The sequence below is a fragment of the Cupressus sempervirens genome, chromosome 6 (genome assembly GCF_028749045.1).
Source record: "Cupressus sempervirens isolate cs-2001-9-10 chromosome 6, ASM2874904v1, whole genome shotgun sequence".
Lineage (NCBI taxonomy): Eukaryota > Viridiplantae > Streptophyta > Pinopsida > Cupressales > Cupressaceae > Cupressus > Cupressus sempervirens.
Window position 1 is genome coordinate 20,473,663 of NC_143123.1, and position 20,633 is coordinate 20,494,295.

Below are 20,633 nucleotides of genomic sequence, written 5' to 3' on the forward strand. Positions count from 1 at the left end.
TATCGGATTTTAATTCTAATGGTTCTTGAGTCATTTTTGCAAAACAAGTGAATTACAATTATTATTTAATTAAATGCTCTAAGGTTGCAATTTTTGTTGGTATTATATATTGGTCACCTTAGTGTCACAGCGTGTTGGAATGGGATTGAAAAGTTTTAAATCTTGGGCACAGGAAGAAATGACCTTGTGTGTCAAAATATTACGATATTGATGAAAAGGTTGTTTTTGGAGCCGAAGGGAGTTAATAAATGAATTTATTCACTTGTGTGCCTAAGTATAAAGCAAAGGGTATTTAAGTGAAAAAGGTCTTCATGAAACTAACTATTGGAGTGATAAGAAAGATTTATTTTATTACCATATAAGCAATAGCTTGTTGCAAATGAAATCATTCTTGGATATCTTAGTTTGCATTTTGTGGAGAAGTTGGTCATAGGGGTTTGAAGAAATTTCATGGTTGGACGCCATGTCTTTGCTTGAACTTTGAGCCATTCTTGATAATGGTGAATCATGCCTACTGAATAGTGATTGAATACTAACCTGAGCGGCATTCTCTAGGAGCAGCAAATCGCCTTTAAGAGCTGTGAATTCGTGTGTGGTCTACTAGGGCTGCCTTCATTTACATTGGTCAAGCGTACATAATTTGTCAAGTTGCGTACATACTTGTGGCTCGCATTTATATATAGGGTCTGCAACCTATACTGGAAGGTAGTGTTTCATTTCTTTGAGCTGTGATTTTTGACTTAGCAACGTTTCATAAAAGCTGCATAATTTTATTTCAAGTTTGTAATTCAAATGTATCTTTCAGCATTGAGTATATTTGCAAACAAATTATAATTGTAAATGCAATCAGTATATGGCAAGAAATAAAATAGAGTTCAATTTGTGCATTTAGTTTGAGCATTTTAGATGCATTTTCATTAGTGTTGCAAACCCCAAAAGTGCATAATTGTTCACAAACACAAGGGCACTACAATTTCTAGCATTATATCAGATTTGAGGTAATATCCTAGTGTGGGATATTACAGTGATATCAGAGCGGTTTCCTGGCATCCAAAGGGTTGGGAATTTTGAATTCCCACACTTGATTTGTGAATGATCAGCACTCTCACAGGTCTTTTTAATCATGGACAAATACAGGATATCTAGTAAATATAAAAACCAATTAAGCAGCATGTCACGTTTCAGGAAACAAACAAATGCCCTAGTAAATGAAATGGAGAAAATTGAGGCAAACACCGAAAAGGCTAAATTCAAGACTTCCATATCCGGCGAAAGTTAACAAAGCAGCTAGGTTTATGGTTTACTTTTGCAATAAGTCTTTTTCACGGAGAACGCAAGAAGAGAAACTAGAGATTTTTACAAAGGACTATTACGAGGTAATTGGTAAATACTTGCTTATTAATAACAGAGACCGAAAGGTCAATTTATACAAAAGGAAGAGACGATGTTTCCTTAGGAAACGATCGTAAAGAATAGAAACATTCTATTCCAGAGAAAGCAAAAAACGAAAGCAAACTAAAGCTAAAGATATTTACAAGATAACCATTAACTAATAATAGACGTCTTATCTATTATTGTAATACCCTCCCTTAATGGTTAATCTATCTAACACACCAAGCTGTCCTCTGAATTTGACAAACTTATCAGGACCAAGAGGCTTGCTGAGAATGTCTGCAGTCTGATCTGAGGTAGGAACATACTGCAGATCTATAGTCCCGTCTTCAACCAGCTGTCATATGTAATGACAATGAACATCCACATGCTTGGTTCGTTCATGGAAGACTGGATTCCGTGCTAACTTGATAACGCCTTCGTTATCAACAAACAGAGTAGTCGGTCCTGCTGGTGACATCTGCATATCCCCAAGCATTCGACGAAGCCAGACAGCTTCACATCCTGCCTTAACAGTCCCTCTATATTCAGCCTCTGTAGAAGAGAGAGAAACTGCCTACTGCTTCTTGCTGGTCCATGTGACTGCACCGGATCCCAAACTGAACACATATCCAGATGTTGACTTTTTATCATCAACAGAGCCTGCCCAATCTGAATCTGTGAACCCACTGAGTTTAGGATTAGAACTCCGAGAATACAGAAGTCCATAATCAGAAGTGCCCTTCACATAACGAAGCACACGCTTTGCTGCCATCCAATGATCAGCCTTAGGAGCTGTCATAAAGCGTGAAATATAGCTGACTGCGAAGCTGATATCAGGCCTAGTAGCAGATAGGTAGATGAGGCTGCCTACTAGTTGCCTATACATAGTATCATCAACGGAAGGAGAATCAGACTTGGCTGATAACTTGAGACCTTTCTCCATAGGTGTAGACGCAGGTTTGCAATCCTGCATTCGGAATTTGTCTAACAAGGCTCTAGCATATTTGGACTGAGAGATGAATATACCAGAAGACTGTTGCCAAACTTCAACACCTAAGCAATAATGCAAGAGCCCAAGGTCATTCATATCAAAAGACTGGCATAAGTGTTGTTTGATTCCCTGAATCAAAGATGTCGAACTGCCAGTGATGATCAGATCATCCACATAGATAACCAGAAGGATGATGTCACTGTCAGTAGTCTTGATGTACAGATTTGAGTCTGAAGAACTCCTCTTGAAGCCTTGATCACTGAGGTACGTATCAATCTTGATGTACCATGCCCGAGGGGCCTGCTTCAAACCATAGAGAGCTTTTACCAATCTGAGAACCTGATGGTCTTTACCAGCAACCTTGAAACCAGGAGGCTGCGTCATGTAGACCTCTTCATGGAGATCACCATTCAAGAAAGCACTCTTTACGTCCATCTGATGGACCTTCCAGCCAAACTGTGCTGCCATAGCTAAGACTAATCTGATGGTGCTCATCTTTGCAGTAGGAGCAAAGGTCTCCTCATAATCAATGCCCTAACGCTAAGAAAAGCCCTTTGCCACTAAACGAGCTTTGTACTTATCCAAAGTACCATCTGATTTGTATTTGATTTTGTAGACCCATTTGCAGCTAATGGGTTTCTTCCCTAGGGGAAGATCAGAAAGGACCCAAGTGTTGTTCTTCAGCAGGCTCTGGTATTCAGATTGCATGGCCTGTTCCCACTCTGGAATTCCTTTAGCCTCGAAATATGTTTGAGGTTCAAACACACTGTGAATGTTGGCCATAAGAGAAAAGTTAACAAAATCTATAGTTTTGCTCTTTTTCCGAGTAGTTCTCCCATCAATGAGCTCATCATCATGAAGATCAGCAAGTGTCTTACCCCACCACTTAGGCCGGAGAGGAGAATGACCAACAGTAGTACTAGGAGATGCTTGATCAGCAGGATCCTGATCAGAAGAATCTAGATCAAACTCAGGTGAAGCATCTTCAAAACGAGGTGATCCTGCAGGAGAAGCCGGAGGTGGCTGTACAGGTATCACTGGCAGGACTGGAGCTGTAGGAGCTACTGGAGCCCTCCCATCAGGTGGACCTAATGGAAGCCGAACTCCCAAATCATGAACCTGCATAGGCTGGTCTGCTGGATCAGGAACAGGAGAAACAGGCATGAATGGTCCTCGCTGCTCATCAAAGACTACATCGCGGCTATATATGAGACGAGATGTCTCAACATCAATAAGGCGGTAGGCTTTGTGAGGACTGCTATATCCAGCAAGCATCAGTTTTTGACTCTTGGCATCCAACTTGGTGCGTGAAGCATCAGGGATCCAAACAAAAGCAAGAGAGCCAAAAACCTTCAGGTGACTGATTCTGCGCTTGCGACCTGACCAGGCCTCTTCCGGAGTTTTACCTTTGACCGCCACTGTGGGTGACCGGTTCAACAGATAAACTGCAGTGTTAACTGCTTCTGCCCAAAAACGCTTTGGAACATGTCTGTGTTCGAGCATGGAACGAGCCATCTCGGTGATTGTCCTGTTCCGACGTTCAACTACACTGTTCTGTTGTGGCGTGTGGGGTGTGGTGAACTGGCGTTGGATGCCATGTGTATCCAAGAAGCTGGAGAAAACATTAGAACAAAATTCCCCCCCATTGTCTGATCTAAGAGTAATAATAGATTTCCCAGACTCTTTTTCAACTAAGGGTTTAAACTTTTGAAATACAATAAATGCATCGGATTTCTTTTTAAGGAAATACACCCACATTTTTCTACTGAAATCATCTACAAACAACAGAAAATACCTGTACCCAAGAACAGAAGCAGTGGCCATAGGGCCGCAGATATCAGCATGAACAAGCTGAAGTACTTGAGAAGCTCGCCAAGAATCGCCACTGGGGAAAGGTGTGCGATGTTGCTTCCCAGCCTAACATGCGTCACAAACTCCAAGGTGTTGGGTTTGAATCTCTAGCAAACCAAGAACAAGCTCATCCCGAGCAAGTTGTGAGAGATAATGCACATTTAAGTGCCCATATCGTTGATGCCAAAGTGTGCTGATGGAAGATCGCCGAGCAACCATAGCTAAGTCCTGAGAATCACCAGAATCAGTAAGTCTGAAAAGACCATGATCCTCAAGACCAACTGCAATAGTAGACTTAGTCGCCCGATCAGTGATGGTGCACTGATGTGAACTAAAGGTGACTGCCAAGTGTGGAGAATGTCGCAGCAACTGACTGAACGAGAGTAGATTTAGTTCCATCCCTGGAACGTAGTACACATCAAGGAATATGAGATTCCTCCCAACAGACTGAATTTGAATGTTGCCTTTACCAACAACCGTGTACTCTTCTCCACCACCAAAGATAACAGAATCTGAATAAGGCTAGTAGTCAGTAAACCAGTCTCTGCGGTGAGTGAAATGTCGAGAGGCACCTGAATCAATGTACCAGGCAGATGACTGTACATGATCTGCGGGTCTTTTAGCCATGAAGGCATAAAAGGCAGATTCCGCCTGCTCAGTGTGCTCTGCACTGTTCGCTTTGGGTTGCGAACCTGATTGCTTAGACTGGGCAGCTAAGCGTTTCCGACATGCAAACTTCATGTGACCATACTTGTGGAATAGTTGCATTGAATGTTCTTCTTTTTGGTACCATCGGATGCTGGAGCAGAAGACTTCTGCTGAGATGGTTTGCTGAAACTTGCCCTTATCCTTCTGAAAGGATTTCGCAGCAAAGGCTTGCTCAGTGGAGGTGGAACTGGAGCTGCTACCGAACTGTTGTTTCCATCGATCTTGCTGAAGTAGCAGGGTGCAGAGATCAGTGAACTTTAGATCAACACCAGTAGATGTGATGTTGAGAGTCTCGATAAAATGCTCATAGGAATTTGGTAAACTCCGAAGAGTGATTACCACAATATCCTCTTCCTCCATCTTGCAACCGATGGCAAGTAACTGATCACGGATTTCCTGAATACGATTCAGGTGTGCCTCGAGAGAGGTGCGCTCATCCATGACAATAGAAAACAGAGTGTTTTTCAGAAAGAAGGCTCTGCTCTTGTCGGAAGTCTCATGAAGACCTTTTAGATGTGTTCAGATTTCGGCCGCTGTCTTGTCGGATGGAATTTGAGAAAGCTGGTCATCAGCTACGGATAGTTTGAGAAGCATTACTGCCTCTCGATTATTCAGATCCCATGTATCTTGATCAGGACCCGAAGAAGTCGGACGCTACGTAACACCCAGAACAAGTTGATCAGTGTTTCGGTATTCGAAGATTGCCATGATGCGTTGCTTCCAGGTTCCATAATTGTGACCATTGAATTTGGAATTATGCTCGAGTAGAATATTTGTCAGAGATGCCATGGCACGTTTTTCAATGAAAATCTGTGAAAATTTGTGAAGGCACATTCTTCGAGGCAAAAATACGAAAGACCCAAAAGAATCAAAGAATGACCCAGAAGAGAGCTCGAAAAACCCAGAAGGAATCTGCTGTCATTTTTTGAATCCGCTGGCTCGAAAATCGAGGCACCCAGAAAAAACGGACAACCCAGTTGAGCTCTCAAAAAACCCACCAAGAATCTGCAAACAAAATTTTCTTCGACCCCAAAAATTAGGGTTTCGAAAAAAAACGGCCCTAGCTGAAAAAAACTTGAAAAAAACTTCAGATTTCTTGATGAAAAATGGTCGAATCTGCTTCCCAGAGCACGATGACAGACTGAGACGGCTAAGAGCATGAAGATTTGATACAGAAACATGCAGATTTTCACCCCAAAAAACGCGAGTCTTCAAAAAATGGCCACGATTTCCACGCAATTTGCAGACCCGTAATTCGGGAATTTCTCCAAGCAGAAAAACCCTAGGTGGGTTTTGGAGAAATTAGCTGAAATAATTTTGGAAAAATTTAAACAAATAATTTCAAAAAGAAATTATAAATTTTTCCGAAAAAATTTAAGTATTTAGCTCTGATACCATATTACGAGGTAATTGGTAAATACTTGTTTATTAATAACAGAGACCGAAAGGTCAATTTATACAAAAGGAAGAGACGATGTTTCCTTAGGAAACGATCGTAAAGAATAGAAACATTCTATTCCAGAGAAAGCAAAAAACGAAAGCAAACTAAAGCTAAAGATATTTACAAGATAACCATTAACTAATAATAGACGTCTTATCTATTATTGTAATAAGGACACATCCAGTAGTCTTCCCAATAAGTTTTCAGCAACTAGTGATCATGGTGAAGATGATCTTGTGCTTAGTTGGGCAACCATTAGTGCTATCTCTAGTGATGATGTTGGAGATTCTACACAAGGACATGTGGATGTGTTTGTTTCATTAGAGGACAGCGTCATTAAGTTCCAGCAATTTGAGGATTCCAAAGCTAGTGATTTGGAAAATGATGAGGATATGCTAACTACCTTTGATGGCAATCTTACATCAATTGGTAGTAGTGGGGATATGGGTAATACAGGGTCTAATTATCAGGAGAGCAGTCCCTTACGTGAGTATGTTGATGATGTTGCGGATAGTGCGAGTGCAGAAGATGTAGTTAATACCACTGCTAGTCTAGACTTCTCTGATGAGAGTGCTGTTTTTGAGACTGCGAAGGAGGATATGAGCACTGGCAGTTCTGACTTTTATGGCAGCAATCATATTGTTGGGTCAGTGCAGGAGACAGCGGTCTACAGTCTTCTCAAGTGTAGAAGATGAGAGCATGGAGTCACTTGGTAATAAAACTCACGATTTGAGAGTTGAGGAGTGACACGATGTAGATTCATGCCATAGTGATGTTGATCTACATGTTGACATTGAGTCATGTATACAACAATAGGAGATAGTAAAGGAGTCTTAATTAGACGATGCAAGTGCTATTGTTATGGGCACCTCTAACGATTTGTATGAGGATGTTTCATGCTACAGAGAGTTTTGATTATCAATTCAAACATTGAGTGATGACTTAGAGCTGTCATGGGATGATGATATGTCCTAGGATCATGTTTTACAAGGACTTACAGTTGAAGAGGAAGTAGATATTTGCAAAGAGTTGGACATAGCAGTGACTTCCACTTCAGAGGAGTTGTTCGCAGAGATACCTAGGAGCAAGACCTCATCGATGGACATGTGTGAGGTTGCTAGCGCACACAATGTTAGTGATCATGTGGTGAGCAGTAAGGATACATTTTCCTACAACTATGCAGTTCGTGAGTCAAGGAGCTTATGTAGGAGCCAAGGTATACAAGGACATCATGTGACTAGACCGCAGAAGGTGAGTGATAGTGATTTTTTTCCAGCTCATGAGCATTATGATGTTATCCGGCAAATATCAGTGTATTTGGTTGGGGTGCTCCTATGTCAGATGAGCGTGGTGGTAGTTGCCTTTCCCTAGAAGAGATTCATTCACTTTGAGAAGTTGTCAAAATCTGGGAGCATAATTATTTACAGTTGGCAGCTATCAGGGATTACCTTCTTGAGTTGGTTAGCACTTTTTATGAGGCATTGTTAGGGAAAGAGGAGGAGGTGGTTGAGCTCACCAATGAGCTTAAGGTGACTTCTGGGGTGTTGGAGAACACCTAATTGGCTCACTAGGAGTTGCAATTAAGAGAGGCAATCGTGGAGTTGGAGCATGTACAGTCTACATCGGCCCCAGATCCAATTCAGCTACATATAGTGGTGGTTGGTGGTGAATTGACTTCCATGAATAGGGATGATGGATGTGTTGAGGATGCAGTCAAGTGTTATATTCATCCTTGATATGAGTGCAATAGCTACAGATGAGAGGAGTGCATCAATGGAGGACTACAACGAGCTTCTTGTCGTACTTGGTTCCCCAATAGTTAGGACACTGGCAAATGATGCAAAACAAGACTAAGGTAGGGTATCATCTTATTTGGAGATGTGCTCTAATGGGGATTTGTTTCCTTCCATCAAAAGTAAATCTATTACTTCATCTCATACAGCCGATAGCAATGGATAATTGTTAGTGCCACATTTTTAGAAAAATCAATTATGGGATTACAAGGGAGCAGCTTAATGCATCTTCATATAATTTCTACTACACAAAGTCATTCATGGAGTACCTACTTGAGAGTTTGAAATTACAAGAGGGACCATTTGGGGCTTCTAAGGGTACTCTCATTCGGGGTTCTCGCGGTATTTTGGTTTTGATGGGAAAGATTGTAGAGACTTTGACTATAATGATTCCCCATAGAGAATTTTTGGTTGGATTCATGAGGGGGTAACCTAGGATCCTATCCAACCAGTTGTTTGAAGATAGAGATTGGAGCCATCACTTGGTTCTCAGTTTGATGATGCTGAGCCTCTGATGGGGACCGGAGCATTTTATTGTAGCTACACGGTGAGAAGTGCTCATCATTTCTCTTTTGACCCACAAGTAGAAGAATTGGTTTGGTGCAAGTGTGGGTTGGCTCCTAGTTCATAACATCTTTTATGGGATGGGTTTACACCATTTGCAGTTTATGGGGTTAGTTGTTGCAAGATAGCAGGATGCTACTTGTAGAGTCCGCATGTCCGTGACGATTTTGCAAAGGATGGATATTTGGGTCATGGTACAAATGCTTTTGGGAGTTCTAGTTCATGTTGCACAAATAGACTTCATACTCATGGCAGACCCAAACTAGTAGGGTCTGCAACGAGTTTTGATCTAGCAGATGATATTTGATATCCATTTTTCCTTGTTATGGATGGATGTGAATTTCGTCCCTACTAGGATCGAGATGGAGATAGGATTGGCACTGCAGATTGGATGAGTCACCATTGTTGGTATGGTTAGTATGTTCAGGATAGCTTTGTGGATAGTGTTATCATCACATGAGTTTGCAAGTCACGCTAAGAGCATTATACATATTTATTCTTGGGATCTAAGTCAATCCATATGTTTCTTTGATTCTTGTGATTGCTTGAGGAAAAGAAATCTTGGGGAGGAAGGATTGTAATGTCTCCTTTTTAGCATGAGCATGATAGTTTGTGGATTTTGCCCATCGTTGAGTCCTTATAGACTAATACTAGTGATTAGAGTACCCTGTTGAGGGATATGGCTTTGTTGGTATGACTTACTATTTGTGGTAAGTTAATGGATGGTTCTGAAGAGCTCATACGAGTTAGAGGAGTTGAATGATGCTCTCAATATTTATTTTTGGCTTCTAGTTTGGGTTCCAAGAATCTTGGAGGGAGCGTTTATTTTCAGTTAGTCACCTCGTCAAGTTCATTCATCAAGATCACTCACGTGCTGTCAAGTTTTGATTTTGATTGTTTTTGAGTCATTTTTGCAAGACGAGTGAATTATGATTATTATTTAATTAAATACGCTAAGGTTGTGATTTTTGTTGGTATTTTATATTGGTCACCTTACTGTTGGTATTTTATATTGGCACACATAATTTGCCGAGCTGTGTACATACTTGCGGCTTGCAGTCTACATATAGTGTCTGCGACCTATACTGGAAGGAAGCATTTCATTTCTTTGAGCTGCAATTTGTCTTTGCAGCATTTCATGAAAGGTGTATCATTCTGGATCAATTTTTGTAATTCACATGTATCTTTCACCATTGAGTATATTTGCAAGTAAATTATAATTGTAAATGCAATCAGTTGTATTTAGCAAGAAATAAAATAGAGTTAAATTTGTGCATTTAGTTTGAGAGTTCTAGATGCATTTGTATTATTGTTGCAAACCCCAAAAGTGCATAACTGTTCACAAACACAAGGGAACTACAATTTCTAGCATTGTATCAAATTGGAGGCAATATCCTAGTGTATTTTCTAGGCAATATTCAAGCAAGTCTACTTTGAATTCAAATGATTTTGTATCCATTATCCATTTGATCAAATATTGAATCGATCATTTGATCATGTCATTTTGTCTCTCTTATTTGTGCTATCAATCGAGCTTCTAGATCTTGGCATTTTCATTCTTTTTCTTATGCAAACTCTTATTATCTATCCTATTCATCATTGTATATAGGTGACCAACATTGTCCCTGTCTGCAAAAAGAATGGAGAGACAGGGCTCTACATAGATTTCAGAAATCTGAATCAATCTTCCTTTAATAACAATTACCCTATCCTCCCATATGGACCATGTATTGCAAACAGTAGCTGGTCCAGAAATGATGTCAATATTGTACAGTTTTCAGGTTATAATCAAATCGAGGTGGATATAATCGAAGTCAACCTTGAGTATATTGAGTTTCATTCAATGCAATCTTGTGGATATACTGGCAAATAACTACAAACTTGAAATATGGATCAATGCCTTTACAAACTTAAATCACAAAAAGAATATAGTACATGAAGCGCTGCATGAATGCAACTGAAAATAAAATAATATTTGAATTATATGTAAAATCTTTTTATTAAACATATAGGGATTTATGGCGATTGTAACTTTTTGTCCAACCTAATGTACATTTTGATTTAATATAAAATCAAGGGATGAAAATTTAATATTTTGCAAATATAATACTTGAATTTTTTTTAACATATGCAATCTAACATGAAAAATATGATGAAGTAGATTACTCACAATATACGCCCAAGTTTTTCATCCACTGTTACAGATTCTTCAGATAGAACACTTAACTGCTCCAGTGAATAAGGGTGCTCCGGATCCCTTATATCTCTCACTGAATCTGCTATTGGAGTCAAGAAACAAATCCACACAAAATAGGTAGACTTTTAACCTTGCAAAACCTTAACCACATATCACCAAAATATCACAAATACAACTGCTATGCTTTCACGAAGAAAAATACCAGAGGTTTGAACTTTACTATCCAGCCAAACATCTGCTGTCTCTAACACAAATCCAACAATAAGATTTGTCAAAACTAGAAAATAAAAGCTTAAACTGCAACTCGGCAGCTATGCACTAAATATGATCATCACCCTACCAAAAACACTTACAACTGAAAGCCAAAACTTGAGTGTTGCAACAAAGGTTGATACTGACCAAAATAAATGAAAAGCATGTAGTCAGTCATAATGAATATGTGCCAAAGTTATAATATGGAAGGAAATCTTTGAAGGTGACCCCAGCATAGCTTTATTGAACACTAAAAAATGGGGCCCAAGCTAACCCTCACACAATCAAAGATGATCAGTAACCCAACCCATTGTTTACGAAGGGGTGAAAAAGTGAAGAATGAAAACTGGAAGACCTAAAGCAATGTAACTACTACTAACCAGAAAGAAAAAAAGATTGAATAGATACAACCTACTCTAAACTGAAGAGCATAGAAAAACATAAACTTGTTACAGCACAAATCAATCTTAAAACAAATTTTAAAGAAAAGATTTTAATTCTTCAGCCTAACAGAGGTATAACCATGATGATGAGAAATAATAAGTTCTAAGCAAGCTGTGACTTCAAAATGCTTAAAATGAAAGGTTCACCTGGCATCTAACACAAGTTTGAATTTATGTTTTTATATAAAATTTGAAACAACATATCCAGTCCAGCAGAATTTAGAACTTGAAGATGGAATATTACAATTCCACTGTAACAGAGTTTCTAGGCTGTCTGTTTCCAAAGATGGGATTAAATTCATATAAAAATATTGGCATTGAAAGCTAAAATCCCATTTCAACCAAAAAAACACCTTCATTCTAACCGAAATTTGAACAACAATACCTATTCCTGATTCACTTAACCTGACTGCAATATCATGTTGAAACAGCAGATCAATTAATACTTACAAGCCTAGCGTATAAATTGGCCTTCCACATCACATCTTGATTTGAGCTCACCTAGATTGACTCTATCACCATATTGAGAAAGCATTGCCCAATTAAAACATACCTAAAAACCTATAGAGTATGTTTTGATCTGAGCTCACCTAAATAAAATACCACATTGAAAGAGCATCAATTGATTAAGACTTATCCAAAACCCTAGCACGTCAATTGGGCTTGTAAAGCATGTTCTGAATTGAATTCACTTGACTAAATTACCACACTGAAAAAGCATCAACAAATTTAGACTTGTCCAAAACCTTAATGTGCGTGAATTTAGCTTTTGCATCACATTCCAACTTGAACTCACCTGACTGATTTAAATTCAACATTGAAAAAGCTCACCTTATAAGTTCAAGCATGTAAAGTGACATTCCAATTTGCATTGAAGCTCAAGCTTAGCTAGACAAACTATGGTACCCCATTGAAAGCTCCAACCAATTCAGATTCTCGAACTAACCTTACACATTACACTAGCTAGAGCTCACCTACCTTGACTTTCACATCACATTGAAAAACTTCAGCCAAGACTCATCTAGAACTTTTGCATTTATATTCAACTTCCACTACATTCAACAGCTTCAATTCACATAGCTTATCTCTAGCATTGACCAATTCAGATTCACCTAGAATCCTTTTGAGAATTGACTTTCTCCATCTCTATCTTGTTGCATGTCACCTGCCTCTTGATAAATTATTAAATTGTCATATTGATGGCATGATGCTTTGATGCAGGGTTTGAAGATCAAAGATTCTGGAATTTGGTTGTGCAAAGATTGATGTCTGGGTAGTTTGAAGTCATATGACTATGCGATTTACTGATGTCCATGACAAGCAACCATAAAGGCCAACATATACACATTCTAAGAATTCCTTAGCAAATACACAGAAATCAGTTGACATCCTTAGCAAATACTCACCAATTATAAAGCAAAATCAGATTCTTATAAAGCAATCCAAGACAAAGATAAATAAAAGGAAGTCTAAAATTGATCAACTAAAAATTAAGAATAAATAGAGCAGCATTTTTTCATAAATAAAGCAGCGATGGAAAAGAATAAACAAAGAAGAAAGCTTTACAGCAATCTCATTATTAATAGCAATTATAGGTGTAATACATTTTGTAAAGGCAGCGATCTTACTTAGGTTTAGTAGTGATTATTAGAGGTAGCACTTTGGTTACTTGTGAAAGGTATCACTTTAATTAGAAGCAATTAAGAAGATAAATATATGCAGCAGTAAACTTAGGGCAGCAATTAAGGTATAGGGTGCGATTAAGGAAAAGGTGGCAATCATTAATAAAGGTTATGTCCATTCAAAAGGGATGTCTTTCTACATGGACATGAAGGTACAAATGATAATACTGAATCATAAAAGTGTGTGTTAGGTGTGAAGACTATAATATATCATTTACACAGGCAAATGAAAACCAAAGTTGACGAAGATGATTTGTAGGTTATATAAGGAGAGTGTGAAAAGTTTTACAGAACATTTATAATAAGTTTTATGAGGAAATTGTAATCGATTTTGTGGAAGATTTATGATCAGCATTACAGCAGCTTGGAGAAGAAAATAATAGCAGAATTTTATTGAGGTTGGTGCCTCAAGGAGGAGTTGGTGTATTCCTCTATTAGATTGGTGCCTACAGATTGGAGAAATTGGAGTTCCTTAGGTGTTGGTGCCTCTACCAGGTTGGCACCTATAAAATTTGTATAAAGAAGACTAATACAAGCAATATCTTTAGCATGGTTTTCTCCCACAAGAGCTTACGCATAAATTTTGTTGTCATTGTGTTGTTCATTATTTGATTTTACAAATGTCCTACATTTTGATTAAATATTGAAGTGAATAAAAAAGTTTGAAAAGGTAAAAGTAATTGATTACATTGATTCACCACCCCCCACCCCAACAAGATGACGGCACACTCATCATAACTAGAAATCCACAGCTTACCAAATAAGACTCACCCTTATGCTTAGTTGAACCTTCCACGTCACACTCTAGCTTGAGCTCATCAAGCTAACTTCAACAACATATTGACAACCCATCAACTAATCCAATGCAACAACTTTAACCCCACAAGTATTGACCTTGAAGATCACATCCCTCCATCTCACCAAGCCTAGCTAGATAGCCATTGCAAAAGTATCAACAAACCAAGACTCAACTAGGACACTAATGAGTAAATTGAATGTCCACAAGCATTTATGTGTAACCTTATCTAGCCTAATTTTGATACAAACAACAAAAAAGAATCATCAAAGTAAAAACCTTCCACACATGTTGTTACTTGAAATTTGTGATTTACCAAAAAAACTTGCTTGAACTCTGATGTGGATTTTGACTATGAACTCACCTTTCTAATTGCAATTGCTACCAATTAAGACTTACTTCCAACCTTCCAATACATTCTAACTTGAGCTCATCTATCCTAACTTTAATATGATATTGCAAGAGTGACTTTCCTAGAACCCCCAATGTGTGAACAGACAATCCAAATCATATATTGCAATGTCAAGCTCACCTATCCAAACTTCGATATATATATATATATATATATAAACTTGCCTAGAACCCCAATGGAATTCATCAAATAAACTCAGTATTCTAACTTTGTGCTCACCTAGCCTAACTCCGACACTCTATTGAAAAGGCATATATAAACGCATACATTGAAAAAGTGTTGTTGGCTTGTTATAACTCAGCTCACCCGACCTAATTTGACCTCAATGTCATGTTGAAGATCAGAATGGTGTTGAAACATGAAATAAGACTGACCAAGAAGTAAGAACCCCTAGCGCATAAATTGATCTTCCACAACACGTTCGTGCTTGAACTCACCTAGCCAAACTTTAATGCATACTTTAAGCATCGTCCAATTAAGGCTCACCTCAAAGATTTATGTTATTGCTCCCCCAACCTGAAAGGCGGCTTAGAAAAAGTACGATCAATTATGACTCGCCTCAAACTTTCAGCTTGATCTCACTTTGCGCACTTTGAAAAAGCATTGGCAGGACTTACTCTGCAAACCTTCAATCGGCCCACTTGTACTGCACCCGATACATGCCTTCAAAAAGCATTGACCAAATAAGACTCGCATCAGCTTGAGCTCACCTGGCCTAAATCCAATACATCCTTTGAAAAACAATAAAAATTGTCTAATGTGTCTCACCTCTAACCTTCGTCTGATCACCTAAGCAGAAAAAGATTCATATATTGATAAGGCGGAGGCCAACTAGGACTCAGCTTATACCCTCTAGCCTAAGCTCGCATAGCCTAAGTCTGGAACGTACTATAAAAAAAGCACCAATCAATTAAGACTTGCCTCGGACTTTTACCTTAAGCTTACCTAGTCTGTCTTAGATACAAACATTGAAAAAACAAAAACCAACTATGGCTCACCTGCAGCATACTTTTAAAAAGCATCAATCAATTAAGACTTGCCTCTAACTGTTGTCTTAAAGTATCCCTAGCCTGTCTTTGGTACAAACCTTGAAAAAGCAGATTCACCTTGAACCTTCTGCTTGAGCTCAAATCTTATACGTAATGACCAATTAAGACTCGCTTTGAATCTTGGACTTGAGCTCACCTAGTCTGACTCCCACAATACATAGTTGATATAGCACAGACAGTCACAAACAAAAACAGCAAAATCAAACAAATGCGATGAATAGACCGAGAATGATAAATCAAAGGATATCATAAATGTCGAGGGCATCAAAGGCATCGTTAGGGTTTGTATTGTCGTCGATCCTCACTAACCTCTCCTTCTTCGTTTTCACCACAGGGTTCGCATTTATCAGCCCCGGCGTCATTCTGATCGGAGAACAAACCTCTGTGAGATAGAAAAGGAAAACAAAACCAGATATGTTTGGACCCCTTTCCTTCGCTTGTATCTTCTCTGGTATATAGTCCCGTGGCTACCACGCGTCTCGCGTATATTATATTGTCAACATCGTGTGTATATATCCCAATTTTGCAATTGGATTCATTTGGGCAGATGCAATGTTCGATCCTGTTCTACGCCAGGGAGAGAGAATGCCAAGTTGTCTGAATTTTTCCGTGTTTGAGGCGTTTTCGCGACGTTTTCTTTGTGTACGACTTTTTGTTCACGAGAGACGATACAAAATCCCACATGACTTGTTCGTGAATGCTGCAGATCGTAACTTTGATGGCTGTATGGTTGTATTTAATGAAACATTTTTTCAAGTATGTTTATTTGTGATATTGCTATAAGGATTTAACTCTCTTGATTTTGAGTCAAACTCATTGACCCATGTTTCATGAGTAGTGATTCAACATGAATCCATCTTTCATGAGAATAAATGGAGCACTTAGTACTCATTGGATTTAGGCGATGCTCACTAGGGTGAAGCACCGGGACTTCTCGGGAGGTCACCCATCCCAGTACTACTCTAGCCTGAGCGCGCTTTCAGGCTTATCTAGGTGATGCTCACAGGGGTGAACTGGGATGGGTGACCTCCCGGGAAGTCCCGGTGCTTCACCCCTGTGAGCATCACCTAGATCCAATGAGTACTAAGTGTTCCATTTATTCTCATGAGAGATGGATTCATGTTGAATCACTACTCATGAAACATGGGTCAATGAGTTTGACTCAAAATCAGACAGTTAAATCTTGATAGCAATATCACAATTTGACTTACTATGGAAATTATCTCCTACTTATCAAGTATGTTTATTCTCAATTTTTTCTAAGATTCTTTCCCTTTTTCTTCCATGAGATAGACATTGAAATCTGAAATGTTAGATGAATTAAAAAATCAGACTTTTCATTTTGTAGGCAGTTTTTGTTTTAGTTTTGAGATAGTGAGTGGTGCTAAGTATTTGGAAATCATGGAGAGAAAACTGAGAGTGTGGAAAGTAATATAAACTTCATACAATAAATTTACCAATGTAGAATGGAGAGATGTGAAATTTATTTTTTAGTTTATTGTTCATTTTAATAATACTTTAAAAATGTGATATTTAAGGAATCTTTATGTTAGATAAGAAAGGGAAGTCAATAGAAAGAATTTAAAAACATCTAATCACCATTAACCTCAATATCAAACTTATTGTCTCTCATAGTATTATATTGGTAGAAATAAAAAGTACACATAGGAGCATAAATCAAATGGAGAGCATAATGATCATAGCTCAACTCATGACTAGTTCTCACCATTTGCAAAACAAAAAAATAGATGATACCCAAGAAAGAATGGGAAAAAAGGATTTGTCTATTATGAAAAAATAGTGTACTAGAAATACAATAACATTTTACTAGGCGGGTTTTTTGAGATAGTGAATGGTGCTAAGTATTTGGAAATCATGGAGAGGAAAAAAGTTGGGAGTGAAAAGTATTATATACTTTACAAAATAAATTTACCAATGCAAAATGGAAAATGGGGAGATATAAAATTTATTTTTTAGTTTATTGGTCACCTTAATACTACTTTGAAAATGTGAGATTTAACGAATCTTCATGTTAGATAAGAAGCAGAAGTCAATAGAAAGAATTTTAAAACATCTAATCACCACAAACCTCTGTAGATTTTGCCATCACACCAAAAGCACGTACTGATAGTGGAGAGGGATCTCATTGGGGATATAGTCACTACGCCAACACCCCCCCACATGATGGAGTTGGATACAACCATTTATCATGTGGGATTTGCACCCACTACATACCATGTTGATAATCCAAGCCTATGCAAACGAAGGGTCAAAGGGCTCGAGGGACTCGAACTGGTGACCTACGCTCTGATACCATGTATATTTTGCCATCACACCAAAAGCACATATTGATAGTGGAGAGGGATCTAATTGGGGATATAGTCACTATGCCAAAAACCTCAACATCAAAACTATTGTCCCTTATAATATTATATTGGTAGAAATAAAAAGTACACATATGAGCAAAAATCAAATGGAGAGCATAATGATCATGGCTCAACTCATGACTAGTTCTCACCATTTGCAAAATAGAAAGATAGATGATACCCAAGAAAGAATGGGAAAAAAGGATTTGCTTACTATGCAACACTAGTGTAGTGGAGATATAATAACATTTTATCATAGAGTGTCCAACTTACAATGACATTTTTTCCAACTATGTGGATATTTTAGAAGCAGGAATTTTAAGTACTCTAATTAAAGATTTACATGCATTTCAAGACCCATTTAGTAGTGTTGACTTGGATGGCTTCATCTCTACGAAGTCATCTCCTATATCTTCTAACCCAACCCTTTGCCAAGATTGAGCAACATGATACATGTCACTACTTACAAGATTGAATATGAATAAACCATGACTATTGTGCATCTTCATCCGAATCAATTTCCACATTTGTGCACAAATAAGGCATAGTTTGGACAATTTTCTCTACTATCGTTATAGCTTATGTAATATAGACTAGTGTAATGTTCTCGTTATAAAATAAATAATAAATTAAACTCTTGTAACGGGCCGATTGATTTAATGTGCCTCGGACCCATTTTTATTTTGTTTCTGTAGTTTGTGTCGTCGTCAGCTATCTTTATACACCCTCGAAAAGGTTTCTCGACGGGTATTTAAGCACGGCCTATAGGAAGTCTATAGGTATGCATTCTTTATCTCTTGTACTGTGAACTCCTGTTTAGGGTTCTTTATTGTTTGCCATTTCGGAAGTGAAAGATCTTCCCTATTTGGCTTATTACAATTTCGGTGGGATTCAACCCTCACCCTATTTCGTTGTTGCATGTAATACTCCGCTCAGATCTGGCAAATTAGCGCACCATCTTTTCAACAATTATTATTTGCATTATGTGGTTCTCTCATCAAGATATATTGTGTTTGTGTATGAGTGAAGTTATATTCTGTTTTGGTTTTTAGATACCTATCTATGTGGCTCTCCCCCCCCTTCTTGTCATTTCTCCTGCTGGTCATAACCTATAACATACAACTTTGTTATCATTTTTGTACGGCCTTGGTTCTTGCAACGTACGGCCTTATTGTCCTCACCGTACAATCTACTTGCACACATCATTCAAGCCCTCTCCGTACAACCCATACTTGCCTTACTTCGGACCTCACCATACAGCCTGAGCACAACCTAGCGTACGGTCATTTTCTGCCACATACCAAACACAGTGAGATTGGCAAGTTGTCCTTACGAAATCATGGTTCCCACCGTATGGCCTTAGTCTCTCACCCCACAGTCATATACTGTACAGCCTTAGCTACTCACCCCACTATCGGCCTACCTATCACCTTCACCACCCATCATATAGTCCTCAAGATTCATCACATGGCCTCCACATTCTCTAGACATTGTATGGCCTTCCCTGCAACCCCTTCCATACAACTCACTTAGCATCCTGTGACTCGCCCTCAAACACCTAGGATGCTACAGTAGTATCAGAGCACTTCAATCTTGCCAGCCTATGGATAGTGAATGAGAATTTATAGCCAAAAGAGAAGGACACATTTCATTGATCGAATGGCTGACGAATGGGAACCGATCACTGTCGAACTTGTGGTACTACTAAGGGAACTTGCCAAGAATCAGGCACAGATCACTAATACGCAACGACTCATTAAAGAAACTCTCAAGAAGTTGGCGGAGAACAAAATAGTCACAATGCAAACTCGGTGTCAGGTAAATCAAACCCTCAGCCAGCACGCTCTCGACCTTCCATGCCAACTTTTCCATCACGAACGAAGGCACAACACGGAGGGAGACAACCAACCTTCGAAGAGATGAGAGAAGACTGGAAGAATGCAAACCTTGAAGAAGATATATCCTACAAAGATTACACAGATCTGAGAATGAGATACTTGGGAGGCAGAAATAGAGGATATTTTAACAATGATCTCAGAAGAAAGTTGAGCAAGGTAAATTTGTCTCCATTTGATGGATCTGGTTCCATATCTGCGCAAGCATGAGTAATGAAAGTTACCTACTTCTAGTTGAATCCCATGCCAGAAGAAGAAGCAATCAAATTTGTCACGCTCCACTTGGAAGGAGTTGCGCACGAATGGTGGCACCACGACACCATCACATTAGGACATGATCAAATAAATACTTATGCGAAATTCACGAAGAGATTGATAGAACGATTTGATGGTAAAGATCTAGAGCTCAATTTCAAAGATTTGGCACAATTGAGACAAACTGGATCGGTCAATCAATTCATTACCGAATTTCAAAGACTCTGTGTTTTGCTCATGAACATTTCTGAAAGAAGACAGGTAGTGCTCTTCATGGACGAACTGACAAAACCTCTGAAAGGTTAGGTAAAGGGGTTTAATCCTACCACCTTGTCGGAAGCAATCAATAAAGCATGAAGTATGGCATTGTCATCGGCATCATCCTCTCAAAGTTACTCACATCCTAAATCGTTGACATTTCTGAGGGACAAATCTCCCCCAAGAAGTTGACGTTGGATGAAGCTACTAGACAGGAACTCCGAAGAAAGAAATTGTGTTTCAATTGCAAGGGACCTTGGGAGCCTAGCCACCGAAGCCTCGAAAAGGGGAAGATCCATTACATTG

At 38.7% G+C, this 20,633-nt stretch overlaps 1 protein-coding gene across 1 annotated transcript in view; it reads right to left on the bottom strand.

Annotated features, from left to right (window-relative positions):
* The window catches only part of LOC149550857 (MIP18 family protein (DUF59)), a 39,296-nt gene extending 23,242 nt beyond the window's left edge, over positions 1-16,054 (bottom strand). The window contains exons 1-2 of the mRNA XM_089786440.1: positions 15,799-16,054; positions 10,893-10,996 (exon numbers count right to left, since the gene is read on the bottom strand). Coding sequence (XP_089642566.1) covers positions 10,893-10,996; positions 15,799-15,915 — 221 coding nt within the window. The 5' untranslated portion in view covers positions 15,916-16,054. The remainder of the gene's footprint in view (positions 1-10,892; positions 10,997-15,798) is intronic.
* Positions 16,055-20,633: the final 4,579 nt, after the last annotated feature.